This window comes from Apostichopus japonicus, chromosome 19 (assembly GCF_037975245.1).
Source record: "Apostichopus japonicus isolate 1M-3 chromosome 19, ASM3797524v1, whole genome shotgun sequence".
Taxonomy (NCBI): Eukaryota; Metazoa; Echinodermata; class Holothuroidea; order Aspidochirotida; family Stichopodidae; genus Apostichopus; species Apostichopus japonicus.
The window spans coordinates 30,380,739-30,395,861 of record NC_092579.1 but is presented as its reverse complement, the minus strand read 5'-3'; the positions used below and the strand labels follow the sequence as shown (position 1 = coordinate 30,395,861).

At 37.0% G+C, this 15,123-nt stretch overlaps 1 protein-coding gene across 7 annotated transcripts in view; it reads left to right on the top strand.

Annotated features, from left to right (window-relative positions):
- The window catches only part of LOC139959406 (multidrug resistance-associated protein 1-like), a 59,090-nt gene that overhangs the window by 2,864 nt on the left and 41,103 nt on the right, over positions 1 to 15,123 (top strand). For 5 of the 7 annotated variants that reach the window (XM_071956982.1, XM_071956983.1, XM_071956978.1 and 2 more), the window contains exons 2-10: positions 3,090 to 3,191; positions 4,092 to 4,265; positions 5,624 to 5,752; positions 8,328 to 8,465; positions 9,117 to 9,239; positions 9,916 to 9,977; positions 11,727 to 11,849; positions 12,440 to 12,748; positions 14,006 to 14,183. In XM_071956982.1, coding sequence (XP_071813083.1) covers positions 3,162 to 3,191; positions 4,092 to 4,265; positions 5,624 to 5,752; positions 8,328 to 8,465; positions 9,117 to 9,239; positions 9,916 to 9,977; positions 11,727 to 11,849; positions 12,440 to 12,748; positions 14,006 to 14,183 — 1,266 coding nt within the window. In that variant the 5' untranslated portion in view covers positions 3,090 to 3,161. Of the gene's footprint in view, positions 1 to 3,089; positions 3,192 to 4,091; positions 4,266 to 5,623; positions 5,753 to 6,581; positions 6,601 to 8,327; positions 8,466 to 9,116; positions 9,240 to 9,915; positions 9,978 to 11,726; positions 11,850 to 12,439; positions 12,749 to 14,005; positions 14,184 to 15,123 lie in introns of those variants that run through there. The other 2 variants (XM_071956981.1, XM_071956984.1) reach the window with 2 other exon arrangements.

The following is a 15,123-nucleotide window of genomic DNA, read 5'->3' as shown; positions in this document are numbered from 1 at the left end:
AAGCCATGTGGCACCACCCTCTCCATCCTCAACCATATGTGTTGTTACTCAACACTGTAGAGGAACTGCCTAACATGGTTGCCAATGTGATTTATTATAAAGACTGCACAGTATCAATGTGGCTGATGTAATTTGTAGATTGCTTGGCTCTGTACATTTGGACATTGGACAAATTTGTCAATTTTTAGTAAATTTAGCAGATCGACACACTGTCTCTCGAAAGGTTCTTGTAGGATCTTTCTAAAGATATCAAAATGTAACAAAACTAAGTTTATAGCAACACAACATCTAGCTGACACCATCATAAATTTACTCTCATTCTGATTTGTTTTTGAAAATGATCATCAATACTTTGTTGATGGTATTCAGCCTCTATTCTAACACTTACTGTATGTAACTGATGGAAGACAGTATGGCATGTAGAGTAGATTTAAGTCGTGCTATGAAGATTGGTCAGGTCTTAATGGGTTCTTACTGTAACTTAATATTCAAGAAACTGAGTAACTCATACAGTGTTCATTAGGTTAGAGAAAATGGTTCCCACAAATTACAATAAAAATGAAGTACAGTCGTATTGAAAACCAATTTTTCAGCCTGTACTAGACTTATGCAAAAATATCCTCATATTGTTTAGAACACTGTAAACAACCTGTTTAAATCAATTCTTTAATTTTGTTATTCTTTGTTGTGTACAGTATTTTGGTTGCAAGTTATACATCAGTATCTTTTAGTGAATTTAAATGATTTTTGCAGACATTTTGCTATATAGTGGATGGCTGTAGCAGAAGAATTAGATTTACAGTGCTATTCTGAATTACACTGTGAATCTTCTTAAAACTTATGATGAACTACTCAGAAATGGCCAGGCCACGCTTCTGTAGTAAACAACAATTGTTGCTAACCTTGGCCTCCTGTAATCCTTTGTACACACACACAACACACGTAAACAACTAATGGATACCCATGAAAAGTCTGTATAGCACTGGATACTGTACAGATCTCATGTTTTTACCTTACTTTCAATTCCAGTTTCAGTGCGTGAATGAATTGTTTGTTTTAGTAATCAAAGTACTGTATTTAACTTCAGGTTCCGTTGGTGAATAACACTGCATTTATTGCTGATTAGATCAAGACATAGCTATACAGTACCTGGATCCATGGTACGACAGTACTACTGTTTTATAAATAGTTGCTTTGCTATAAATACTGTAGTTTATGTTAGACACTGCACTGGCAAAGTGTGTGTGTGTAAACTTGTATGGTGTGAATTGTGAAACTAAAGTTGCTTCTAGAGCTTATAGTCTCTTAAAGTATGTAGTACTCAATGACAGTGCTATTGTAGTAGTGCCTTGATATGAGTTAATATGAGTTGCAATATTTAGAGATTGCTGTTTTTTTGTTTTGATTTTACTGTGGGTAAAATAAGAGTTCCTGTCCTACAGTTTATGTGTTAGTGATACAGTGTACATCTGATAAACAAAGAGATAACAACATCCTGCAGGAAGCAGGCTACTAGTGTAAACCAATATTGAATTAGTAGTAAGTTTATTGACATGTACTGCACAGTGTACACACAGTACAATCAATGCAAGGTATAGGACTTAAGTAAAAGTTGATGGTACTCACACCATTGAAATACATTACTGTTAGTAGTACTGTAGCTCTCACTAACACTGAATGTTGACTTAAGTGTTATTGTGACTTATCCCTGTGAAGGCTTTTCTGATAGACTGATTCAATAGTGATATCTTTTAAACTGCTACAAGATATTCTTGTTAGTACTAGACTTAGAAAACATGTACAGTAATCGATAAACAAATTTCAACAAGGTAAGTTAAATTGTAAATTCTTCAGTACACTCTAACTGATTGAGTCACCATTGAAATTTCTGAATGAATTTTCTGTTAATTATCCTCAAAATGTAACCAAGGAAACTCATGATTAATGACTGTGAAAGTGTTGAACTGTAATTAAGCCTGAACTTTGTGTCTCTAGATTGATTAAGATGTGTTGGTTGTGATGGAAGCACATAACTAAGGCTGTGGGTCATCATGGGTATATTTCATTATTTTGATACAGTACTTTCATGTTGTTGAATTTGTTGGTAATATTTTGTCTTATAAGCTATCTTCAGAGCAGCGTTTTGAATTAATTTTGATTAAGATTCCGATGATATCTTGAAAGTAAAATGATTCAATAACAACGAAGGCCCATTAGCTAGACTAGTAAGATTTTTAGTTAAATTAATGAAGTTCAATAACAAGTCAAAACTTTTTGTTTTAAATTTCAGTTCGTTTAATGTTGTTTATACTTATATGAATTTGTTCAGGCTGGCAACGAATAGGATACAATTAAGTTGATTAATTACTCTACAGTATATAGATGATTATAGCCTTCATTTAAGGATCGAATCTAATGAGTCTTGATCAACAGCTTTTGTAGTCTTAATTGAGAAGTTACTTGATAGGTTTGGTAAAATTGTCGAACAAAGCGCAGAAAGGCTCTGTCATGGTGCCAAGTGATATTGATGATTACAGAAAACTAGCCTTATGTAGTACAGTAACTAGTGAGATGTTTATTCATGAATGCATATTGGTTTCTGCATTGGAAATTGTTTGATGATGTTATTTAATAAATATTACACAGAGAGTTACATTGTGTGTTTTATCATTTAGATTCAGACCACTTGTTTATTTTCTTCTGGTCATCTTCATTCAGCTGACATAAACTATCATCACAATAGGGTATGTCCGTCCTGTTTATCTGGTCTTAGTGTTCAGGTTCAGCTGAGGAGAATCACTACTTTAGCTTTTACCACTGGTGCTTCTTTTGTTGGCTGTTTTGTGTGGTCAGGGTTTTATCTTAAGCTTTGTTTGCTGGAGAGTATAAGTTGATGCAGGGAAGCTTTCTCCACAGAGTTACTCCAGCTTCCTCTTTGTGATACACTTACTTTAATACTGTTGGATCTCTACGATAATAATATTACTGGAAATCTTTCTCTTCTTGTGTTGTGTTTATTATGCATCCCCTGTTATAGTTTACTGTGGCTACAGCTCTATCAGTTCTGGTCATTTCTTATATCTTTACAGCATTTAATGATTCAGCCTGAAGTGTGTAATAAGACTCACATCGGTTACATCTCGCTGGGGATCTGAACCAGTATGGAAGGTTTCTGTGGTTCTCCGTTCTGGGTAAGCTGTTTACTACTATATTTTATTGGTGAATGTTCATGTGATAATACTGTAGACAGATCAATATATATGGTCTATGACTCTGTTATGGCTCTACTTGCACATATATCCTTGGTACTGTACCACACCTGTATATAGAGAAAGTTAATACACAGTACAGAAATATATAAAGTAACTAACACAGATGATCTATTTAATAGTAGTACTGTAGCTTGTGAATTCAAACTGCTTAAGTTAAAAAGTGATATGTCACTGCTTAGATTAAGAATTATATTGTTTTGTAGAAGGAAGGAAGGGAAACACCCACACGCCTTAGTCATCTTACTATGTTTTGAAAGCTGTACTTAAATTAGCCCCCATTGTTGTGACCTTGCTGCTTACAGTATGCATTGGCTGTGTTATGAAATAGTGTTTCTCAAAGCTGTGTAAGGATTAAATTTATATCAGCAAGGGGGGAGGGTAAGGGTGGGATTTAACAGGATGTGAGGGAGTGTTGAATGGGTGTATTTAAGTAGCTGCAGGTGCACAAATGTCCTTGTTCTGTTTGAGTCTCCCATGCACACCTCATGCATCTCGTAGTCTGCAGACTATTTCATATGTTTAGGCTAGATTACAAGGAAATCATTTATATATTGATGCAAAATGAAAGACATTTTAGTATGATAAACAAGGAAGGTACACTCTGTTAGGGAAGGTTTGGAGTGTAGATATGTATGTTCAACTACATTATGGGAAATCTGAAGTATTGCTCATGTAATTGTTGGGTTTCATCCATTTGATAGTTCAGTAATTTTTTTTTCGATCATTTTAATTTGATCTTTGTATTTGTATTGTATGAGTTTGTCCATTTCCTCTGCTGCCGTGGTAACTCCATCTTGATCATTGATTTCCTTACTGTAGAATGCCAGCCTACTGGACCAATCTCTCCCAGATACATCACCTTGCTTCCAAGAAACACTTCTCTCCTGGGCACCAGCAGCGTACCTCTGGATCTTAGCTCCATTTTACAGTCACTACCTCAAGGGTCACAATGCTGGATTCATCAAAGTCTCGCGACTACACAGAGCAAAGACGGTCAGTGCAAGTGGTTGTCTATGATATTGATGCACCTTTTCATTGAAACTCTTATCAACAGTAATAGCTCTACCCGGGATCTATTCATAAAGTAACATATATCCAGATGAAATGTAAATTGCTGTGCAGTAAAACTGCGTAATATTACAATGTGAGCTTTTCATGGCAGTCCTTTTGTTAATGTTGAAGTACATTTTGAAACCAAAATTGAAAGTACAGCTTATAGTCCTGAGTGGTAAATGTTGAACTGAAGAGTGCGAGAAGGTCACACAAAGATGGCAGATATAAGCCATTGGTGGATGTTGATTCCAAATTAGAAGTAAGTTCAAATATAAACAGAGGAAAAAGTACATGATTTTGGTTGAATGATGACTGTAGTCACCGTTCATTGCCATGTTTCCATGTATTAGCCTTCCTCTAGTGTCAGTTAAGTACTTCAGGGTCAAAGTGCAGATTAAAATTCATCTTCAACCTTAGAAGTGTTTAAAAAACTCTTTAACACGGCTGTGGTCCTCCCAACAAATGTACTATTCCATCAGCTTAGTCCAAAACTATGCCGGGCTGTTGCTGTAAACTGTCTTAAGCAGAACCTGTGAAGTGCAACTACATTACTGCATGTCAGGATTCATTAGTGAGTGATAACCCCAAATATTCATACTGGCTTACACACACACACACACACACACATATATATAATGTGAGATTTATAGACACTGACATCGGTAATGTTTGCTTACTTATACTGCTGCAGTAACAATGCTGTCAAACACTTTCCATTCTCTGTTGAAAAACCGGGGGAGAGGGAAGGGGGGCTGGTAGGTGGATGGGTGAGGAGGAGCTGTTTGGAAGTGCACTTTAGACTTAAACTTAATGATATAAATGTAATAATAAGAGGAGAGTATCTCCACTGTAAACAAAACTTGTTACACATAATTTAAGTTAATGCAATTTTATTTATTTCAATGTGTCAATTCTCACTTTTAATTGAAAATATCCCAAATTATGACTGTTCAGACTACTTCATTATGGTAGTGGGCATGTGCGCTACAATATTGGGATTACTAGCCCGCTCCATCATCTACATGGCTGGCTTGTGAATGCCAGCTGGACATACACTCTTCGTAGCAATCTCAAATTCACAGGTTCGCAGGAAAAAATATGTTAAGGGACCAAACGCCGAACTGGCTTCTTCCTGACCGAAAAGAACTTCAAAAGGGTTACAGTAACAAAGAGCCCTCCATTGAATATGAACAACTAACTAATGTTGACCTTCACCAGGCACTACAATGACATGTGTTTGTATACAAATACAGTTGTTCTAGTTCTTTCTTTTGACTCTTCTGCTCTTGTTTTTACAGTTGATAGGGTTTTTGCTGATGCTGCCACCTATGCTCGATGTGCTGTTTGGAATCACACAATTGATTAACACAGAGGGTGAACTCCCACTGGTCTATGTTGTCACACCAGCCATAACTACCCTTACAATGGTGAGTATGCTGCCTGTATGTACCGTGTATTGGCAGGACCATGTAGAGTTAACAGGCCACACATATACAAAACTTACAACATCCTATTCCATACCTGTATAATTATTCTTTCATATATACATATAACTACCCTTACAATGGTGAGTATGCTGTCTGTATGTACCGTGTATTGGCAGGACCATGTAGAGTTAACAGGCCACACATATACAGAACTTACAACATCCTATTCCATACCTGTATAATTATTCTTTCATATATACATATAACTACCCTTACAATGGTGAGTATGCTGTCTGTATGTACCGTGTATTGGCAGGGCCATGTAGAGTTAACAGGCCACACACATATACAGAACTTACAACATTCCATTCCATACCTGTATAATTATTCTTTCATATATACATATAACTACCCTTACAATGGTGAGTATGCTGTCTGTATGTACCGTGTATTGGCAGGGCCATGTAGAGTTAACAGGCCACACACATATACAGAACTTACAACATTCCATTCCATACCTGTATAATTATTCTTTCATATATACATATAACTACCCTTACAATGGTGAGTATGCTGTCTGTATGTACCATGTATTGGCAGGGCCATGTAGAGTTAACAGGCCACACACATATACAGAACTTACAACATTCCATTCCATACCTGTATAATTATTCTTTCATATATACATATAACTACCCTTACAATGGTGAGTATGCTGTCTGTATGTACCGTGTATTGGCAGGGCCATGTAGAGTTAACAGGCCACACACATATACAGAACTTACAACATTCCATTCCATACCTGTATAATTATTCTTTCATATATACATATAACTACCCTTACAATGGTGAGTATGCTGTCTGTATGTACCATGTATTGGCAGGACCATGTAGAGTTAACAGGCCACACACATATACAGAACTTACAACATTCCATTCCATACCTGTATAATTATTCTTTCAACACATATATACATATCAGATTCACAAAGTTGGGTCAAGGTTCATGACAAAGATAGCAGCAGTATGGATTACATTTTTGAATACAAAAAAATGTTTCCAATTTTGAATACCTTTGAAAAGATAAAGACTGGAACAAGAATTTGTCCTCTTAACTGTTTCCATGTTGTGGAAAGTAAGTGAGAGCCCTGGTGATCAAACTGTGGTGTCTACAATGCAGTCGTTACATGATGTTTATCTATATGTACATATCTAAATGAAGTGTGTGGGAAACACCATAAAATGAACATGTCCATTCACTAAACACTAAATCATACACTAAACACTGAAGTTATGACAGAACTTCATACCCTTAATCAAGGTTTAACCACCACCTTGGTATCATGTTCTATCACTTAGAGCGAAACACACTATCGGTTTCTTTAAAGGTCTACGGACAATTCATATTCTATCACTAAGAGTGAAACACAATTGGTTTCTTTAAAGGTCTCACAAACACCTAGGAACAACAACATTGCCCTAATCACTTTAATGGGCATTAGAAATCATGACAATAGCTGCAACTCCCATCAAAATCCATCAAGGATCGACCATTTTACAAGTCTTTTCTTAATTCTAGTTTCATTTTTGAATCAATATTAGCTAGTTATGCACATTGATGATGTAAAGGGAGTGACTGCCTAATTTTCTATTATGTTATTCCTTGTTTTTATAACCTTTGTTTCAAAGACACTGAACACAGGTTTGTGGCCGTAGGTGAATTTTTTTGAAATATTTTATTCTCTTCTTTGAAAAGAGGAACATCACATTATTGAAGTGATATATGTGGGCTTGTAATTAGGCTTTGACTTATTAAGGCCTAAAATGAGAAATTTTGATGAGTGAAACACTCCACGTCATAGTTTGCACATATTTAATGAGTTTCTCAGATTTCTCAAAACTTCAAATGAGTATATATATCTTGGTACCAAAGAGAGCCTTTTGAAAACTTTCAACAGATTTTGAATGAGATTATTACACGCAACAATTTTATTGAACATGGGACAACTGGGCTAGGTGTCAATAGACCTTTAACGTTTTCATCTTACTGTTAGTCTGTCTTGGTTACATCAGTAAGGACTAAGAATGGCAAAGTGAGAATAGTTACTCCTGCCACATTCCAGAGTCACCTATTCCAGAAGAACTGTACTTTCAAAATAATAGTGCTGTGATTGGATTCATGTAGCCAGTGAGGCTGCATTTTAATTTGCATATCATTAATATTGATTAGATTTATTAAACATTGAACAATTTACCATACAGCTGCATATAAGTTAGTGATAGGGCATTCCCCAATTCCTCTCAAGCCTTTGGTTTGCACTTATCAGTTCCCGAAATGGCTAAACAGACATATTGAAATCCCAAAACCGACATATGAATTGGTTCGTACAAAAGACTGTATTAAATCAGTTTTAAGATTTGTATTCACTGATCTCGTTTGTGCTACCTATTGTACATAGTTATAGTTACACCATGCTTAAGTTACCTTCAATCACTGTATCCACTCCAGTTGTAATATATATGCTCTTATCCATTCCATAAAGTTAAAGACCTTATTAATTCTACTTTCCTACAGGTCTTGGCCTTCTCATTGGTGCAACTCGAACGTTTACGAGGGGTGCGTTCCTCTGCGGCCATGTTCCTATTTTGGGTCTTAAACATCTGCTGCTCTCTGTTTGAGTTTTGGTCCAAGTGCATCAACGCACCAGATATGGTGAGTCTTTAGTTGAGCACGAACTCTGAAGAAATTACCTTGCCTCCAACTCTGTGGGTTTAAGCCTTCACATGATTCCCCTCAGTGTTTTGTGTCAGTTGCAAAGTGGTTCAAAGGAAATGATTTTCAATTAGAAAAAAAAAAGGATTTTCATCTGATGGATTGTTTAACCAAACTGATTGTGTAATGACCTATCAAATTTGTTTTTACTGCACCTCCTTTTAAGCATATTGTACTGTGGTTTTAATAAATTACTTTTACTAAAATTAATAAAATTTAATAAATTAAATAAAAGGAAAAGAAGAATTGAAATGCCTGTGTGGTAAGTGATTTATTAGTATTTCTAGAAATTAATAAATAATGGTTCCAGTGGTTAAAGATATCCATGAAGAAACCTTTAAAATCTTTCAGTGATGAAGAAAAAATATATTACATACTCCAAATTGTTAAATGTCATTGACTGCCATGCAATAAATGCAAGATGGCATCAGAAAAACTCTAAACAGTCCACATGGGAAATTATTATTCCGCTTTTAAACTGTTGTCTTGCGGACAGGAAAGTTTATAATTTGTCAGTACTGTAATCTGTCTGTCTGTCTGTCTCACATTTATCCATCCATTTACGAATGTTTTCATGTCTTCTCTTCACAGGGTGGAAACCACTTGTTCCGTTACATCACTTTCTTCATCTTTTTCGTGCTGTTGATCATAGCGGTTATTTTGTCAGCCTTTGTGGATGACAAACCATTCTACTCTCCTGTTGTGGAGGGCGTGGTGAGTAAAATATCGCCGTGGTTACTCAGGGGTTAACTCACAGTCAATGAAAACCTGGAGAAAGCGTAGATAGTCGGCTGACAAGAAAAATACTTGTTGGGCACTTGATAGTTTATTGATCATTGGTCATCTCCAGAGGTTACCCAGGGAGGAATAGTGAGGAGGGGGAGGGGGGTGAGGGGAGGGGTGTTCAAGTACTGAGTCACATTCTAGTCTCTGGACTTGCACTGTTTATCTGCTTTCCAATCTGGAAAGTATTTATTGTCTTTTAACCTACCCTGTCAGCTTAATGTTCATAGAAGAATGAAATAGTTAAACCTTTGTTATTGTTGTTGATCTAGTACTTCTAACTGCCTTCTATTAAAGAAGCTGGTAGGTTTACAAATTGTTGGCACCAACAGTTTGCAGTTATGTATACTCAAGTATAAATATATGTCTGCAGGAGATAAAGAATTACTACAATGTTGAAATATCAAACTGAGATAGCAAGTTAAGTTGGGTTAATAATAATAATAATTTATGATGATGACAGATGATCCTTTTGTGAGGTGGAAAATATTTTGAATCCTTAAAACAGAGCTAGAGATCTCTAATGTATACAAATTCTGCAGAACAGATCGTTATAACCAGTGGTCAGCCATCTTGATCTAAACATATGATTCCATTTCTTTCACAGAATGAATGTCCAGAAGAGACCGCATCTTTTGTCTCACGGCTGACATTTTGGTGGTTCACAAGGTATATATATGACTTTGTCTCTGCACTAATATAACTTGTTAATGTCTGACATATATGTCTGATATGTCTGATGTTTGTGTTAGCCTGCAGTTATGGCTATTTCATGTATAAGTCGGATGTTCATGTAAGCCTGCAGTCATGGCTAGTTCATAGATATGTCTGATGTTTGTGTTAGCCTGCAGTTATGGCTATTTCATGTATAAGTCGGATGTTCATGTTATCCTGCAGTCATGGCTAGTTCATGGATATGTCTGATGTTTGTGTTAGCCTGCAGTCATGGCTAGTTCATGGATAAGTCTGATGTTTGTGTTAGCCTGCAGTTATGGCTATTTCATGTATAAGTCGGATGTTCATGTAAGCCTGCAGTCATGGCTAGTTCATAGATATGTCTGATGTTTGTGTTAGCCTGCAGTTATGGCTAGTTCATGTATAAGTCGGATGTTCGTGTTATCCTGCAGTCATGGCTAGTTCATGGATATGTCTGATGTTCATGTAAGCCTGCAGTCATGGCTAGTTCATGGATATGTCTGATGTTTGTGTTAGCCTGCAGTCATGGCTAGTTCATGGATATGTCTGATGTTTGTGTAAGCCTGCAGTCATGGCTAGTTCATGGATATGTCTGATGTTTGTGTAAGCCTGCAGTCATGGCTAGTTCATGGATATGTCTGATGTTTGTGTTTGCCTGCAGTTAGGGCTAGTTCATGGATACGTCTGATGTTTGTGTTATCCTGCAGTCATGGCTAGTTCATGGATATGTCTGATGTTTGTGTTAGCCTGCAGTTATGGCTAGTTCATGTATAAGTCGGATGTTTGTGTCAGCCTGCAGTTAGGGCTAGTTCATGGATACGTCTGATGTTTGTGTTAGCCTGCAGTCATGGCTAGTTCATGGATATGTCTGATGTTTGTGTTAGCCTGCAGTCAGGGCTAGTTCATGGGTATGTCTGATGTTTGTGTAAGCCTGCAGTCATGGCTAGTTTATGGATATGTCTGATGTTTGTGCAGTCATGGCTAGTTCATGGATATGCCTGATGTTTGTGTTAGCCTGACACATGTTAAGTTATCTGTCTGTTTGTCGTGTAGTTTAGTCTGTCTGTGTGATTAGCAAATGTTTATAGCTGGCAAATAAGAGGTCGTTCATTACTTTTAGTTTTGAAGACACTAGATAGACCAAGAAAATAAAAAACAACACAAACAATTGATGTTTAATTAAATAAAAAGTTTAATCCCATGTTTTGAGAATGAAGTTTGTGGATTTGTGAGTCATGTCTGTCCCTCCATCTGTGCTCGGTCATGTCTGTCCCTCCATTACCGAGCATGTCTTTCCCTCCATCTGTGCTCGGTCATGTCTGTCCCTCCATCTGTGCTCGGTCATATCTGTCCCTTCACCTGTTCTAGTCCATATCTGTCCATCATTCTGCACTAGTCTCATGTGTAAATGAACTTGGAGTTGCACTGCTTTACTTTCACAATTGATATAAATATACTCTACAGTAAGAAAGTGAAAGGAACTGGAAAATTTCCAAACAAATATAAGGTCATTCTTTGTAAGGTGTTGTAAATAGTTATCAGTTAATAGTTAATTTGTTAACAGGTTAAGTTAACAGGAATTACTAAGACAGTTCCTCTAACACAGACAACAAAGTACACCGGCACTTCATTTAATTTGAAATGGTGTAATTCTTTTGTGCTACGTATAATAAATGCAGTTGAAGCTAGTCTCTTGTAATCCACGTTTCTTTTCCTCCATAGTTTGATATCTCTCGGCTACAAGAAACCTTTAGAGACCACAGACCTGTGGACCTTACGGGACAGAGACAAAGCCTCTACGGTGGTCCCAAACTTCAGAAAACACTGGAGAGCTGAAAAGAGGAAGTAAGTAAAGAAATCATCAAAGAAAAATCTCAATTTTCAACATTTCTTGGGAAACCTTTTAATTTCAACTTAAATCTGAGTATAGCTGTTGTTTGTTTAAAGGGTGTGAAGAAGACTCGCGCAAAACGAAACGTCTAATGCCGGTAATCTGACCAAGTTTCAAATGAGGTGTAACATAAGTGTTAGACACCACCATCGATCCCAGAAAATGCACACACAGCTTGCTACCATTGGTAATTAGACACTAGTATACAGTCAGTACATACAGCTGCGGTCAATACCCACAGCACAGTGTATAAATGATACAGCGAAGGACATCTCAGGTCCAGCTAAAGATAACAAGGCATCACGTTTCAGTACTGTCTGCATTTTGTAGCGACACAAACAAAACGACACTTGCATGCAACAGCAAGTTAACTTTTTCAGAGCGTGGCAAGCGGTTTGGGGCGAGTCTTCAATGCCTTTAAGCTAAAGAGATTTGATACTAGGTACTTTTCACAACTAGCTTCATGTTGTCAAGATTTTTCAAGACCTTTCTGAATATTTAAGAATAAATTGATGCCATAACTTTAATCCTGGTTTACTTATAGGGCTGCAGCCTCCTATCACAAGAAACCAAACGCTGACGACAGCCATCCTGGGGTCTTGATGGTCAACTTAGAGGAAGACGCCAACGGAGCGGTCAAGCGGAAACACGAGATTTACAAAGGAGACGATGACCCAGAGACGAGTAGTATCGGAGAAGTTCTCCTCGAGCAGACTGAAAACTCTCAAGAAAGCCAGAAGAATGTGTCATTCGTCAAGGCACTGGTCAAGACCTTCGGCCCAATGTTTTTGGTCGGCTCATTCCTCAAGCTCATCTTCGATGTCATGGTTTTCATCCAGCCTTTGATATTACGGTAAGTAGAGTGTTAGTGTGAGAACAGATTCATGTAGCTGGTCAAGAGCTCGGTGAATGCATATAATAGTTGATGCGACCGGGATGGTTGGTGGTATTGCAAGTCTTGGAGCGATGGGATGGCATTCTAGGACACTTTACTGGATAAAAAATGGCACAAGATCTTGAAGGAACCTGTGAGGGGAGATATTTAATCAAGCCAATACTCTGGTACTGTGTGTGTGTGTTCCTTTAATTGTATACTGCAGTATCGGTTCATTGGTGATATGTATTTTATTTATGGAGACAGAGCCATGGTAGCTCTTAGTTGTCAAGGATCAGGTTGGTTATCTGTCTCTCTGATGTTTCAGTGGAAATAAGATCCAAAAATTGGTCTGACTTTGTTGATTGCAAAGAAGAAAAACCATTTTGAAAACTCCAATTTAGTCATCAATTCTGGAATGTGGTCTTCCAGTCAAGTTGACTGGAAAATAAAGGTAAGAAAATTGGAAAAGCTTCTAAATATCTGATTTGATCTCTTTAATGAGGATTAAGTCAGTGTTGAGGACTCTGAATGTTTACACAGTGGTGCTATGTCCAGGTAGACACAAACATTGCCTTTCGAAATGTCAGAACAGCGTTGCATACTGCCACAAAGCATCGAAACGTTGACATCAAAATATTTCATTAAAACGCAAATAGCAAAGGTGCATCATCTCAGAACATCACCAATCATGATTAACAGTCCAAATTATGAACAATTGGTCATGGTTTTCACCCAGATGCTTTTCGGTTGCATAGCCAAGTATTCATCAGTGAGAGAGCAGAAGAGTATTTGAATGGCTGTGTATCCATAACCCTTCTTACATTGATCATTTGTCTTTCCTGTACTGTTTATTGGGTTTTAAAAATGTTAAAGTTTGAGCTACATCAAGCAGCAATGTAAAACAGGAAAGGAACTCAACAATGTACCTGCTTCCTAATAAAAAGAGCTTTAGCAACGTATAGAAAGACACAGGTTAACTTCATTGCCCTAAATTGGAAATTTCAATTTTCTTTGTAATAGAATAAATCATGTTTTGGTCTGATGTATAAATAAGAGATTTGATCAAAACCAAGGAAGTGATGACATATATGCTATTTGTGTCAATTAGGTAACATTTGTTTGTGTGTGTGTGTATGTGTGGGTGCGTGTGTACAGTATCTACCATCTTTAACTGGTCCGACCAGTCCCTAACATACCTGGCAACTTTCTTTCCCACCATGCATCCTTCTCCAGCCGGTTGATTCAGTACACTGAGGACAAAACAGTTCCTGCTTGGGAAGGTTACTTTTTTGCAGGTGCTCTCTTTGTGGTAGCCATTTTTCAGACACTCATTCTTCAGAGGTACTTCCACATAGGGACCCTGACAGGAATGCACGTGAGAACGGCTTTATTAGGATCAATCTATCGGAAGGTTTGTACCATTACACGGCTCTGCTGCCACCAATTGTGTTCGTCTGATTTTACCCTGCCTGTGGAACCTCTTACCATCTCTGTTTTCTTGCCTACCTGTCTGCGACATGATTTCTTCTCTTTTCTGATATAGCAGTCACTTTAACAGTACCAGCCTTTTGTGTTTCCATAGCAACCAGCCTCTCAAAGTTTGTTCCTAGCATGAAGAATGCAACAAACTGAAATGGCTTGCATGTGTGTGCAGATCACCTGTTTATGTTCACGTTTATTTGCTGCATGATTGTAGTTTAACACCCTTTCTCTACTTTCTTCAAAGAAGTTTTATTCTTGTCAAATTTTCCTTTCTTTGTCATTTTAAATGTTGTTCTTCTTCTTGTTTGTTCTGTTTTCAAATTAAACTAATATGAATTTTATTTCAGAATTATCATCAAGCAAAGCATGTTACACTTGTGATATTATAGACCTTGTCATAAGACTTTATTTGGCCATAAGATTTTATCATGTTTGGTTAAGATTTGAAACTAAAAATCTGGGATTACATTTTGCTCTTTTTTGTGCTGCTTTGCAATTGGTCAGTGTGTCTTACAACTGTTACGAAGTCCAGATATCATGGTTTGGGAAACAAACACAATAAAGTAGGTTAGATAGGTCAAATTTTCAAACGATGTAAAAAATCTGTCTACGTCATTTTCATCAAACTGAGGAACTAGCCTTATGTTCTTAGAGAAATCAAAAGACGCTGAAGATTGCCCTATGTGACTTTTCGTTTCCAGCGTTTTAAGAGCCATATCATGTTCTAATTCCTTCAGTCTAAATTCGTTCTCTATCTTTAACTTTTCACTTTCACGTATCTCTCTTTGGTTTTGCAATTCTAGTTCCCTAATCTTCAATTGGATTGTTAATTTCTTTAATTCTTCACTTTCTTCACTAAATTTTGGCAT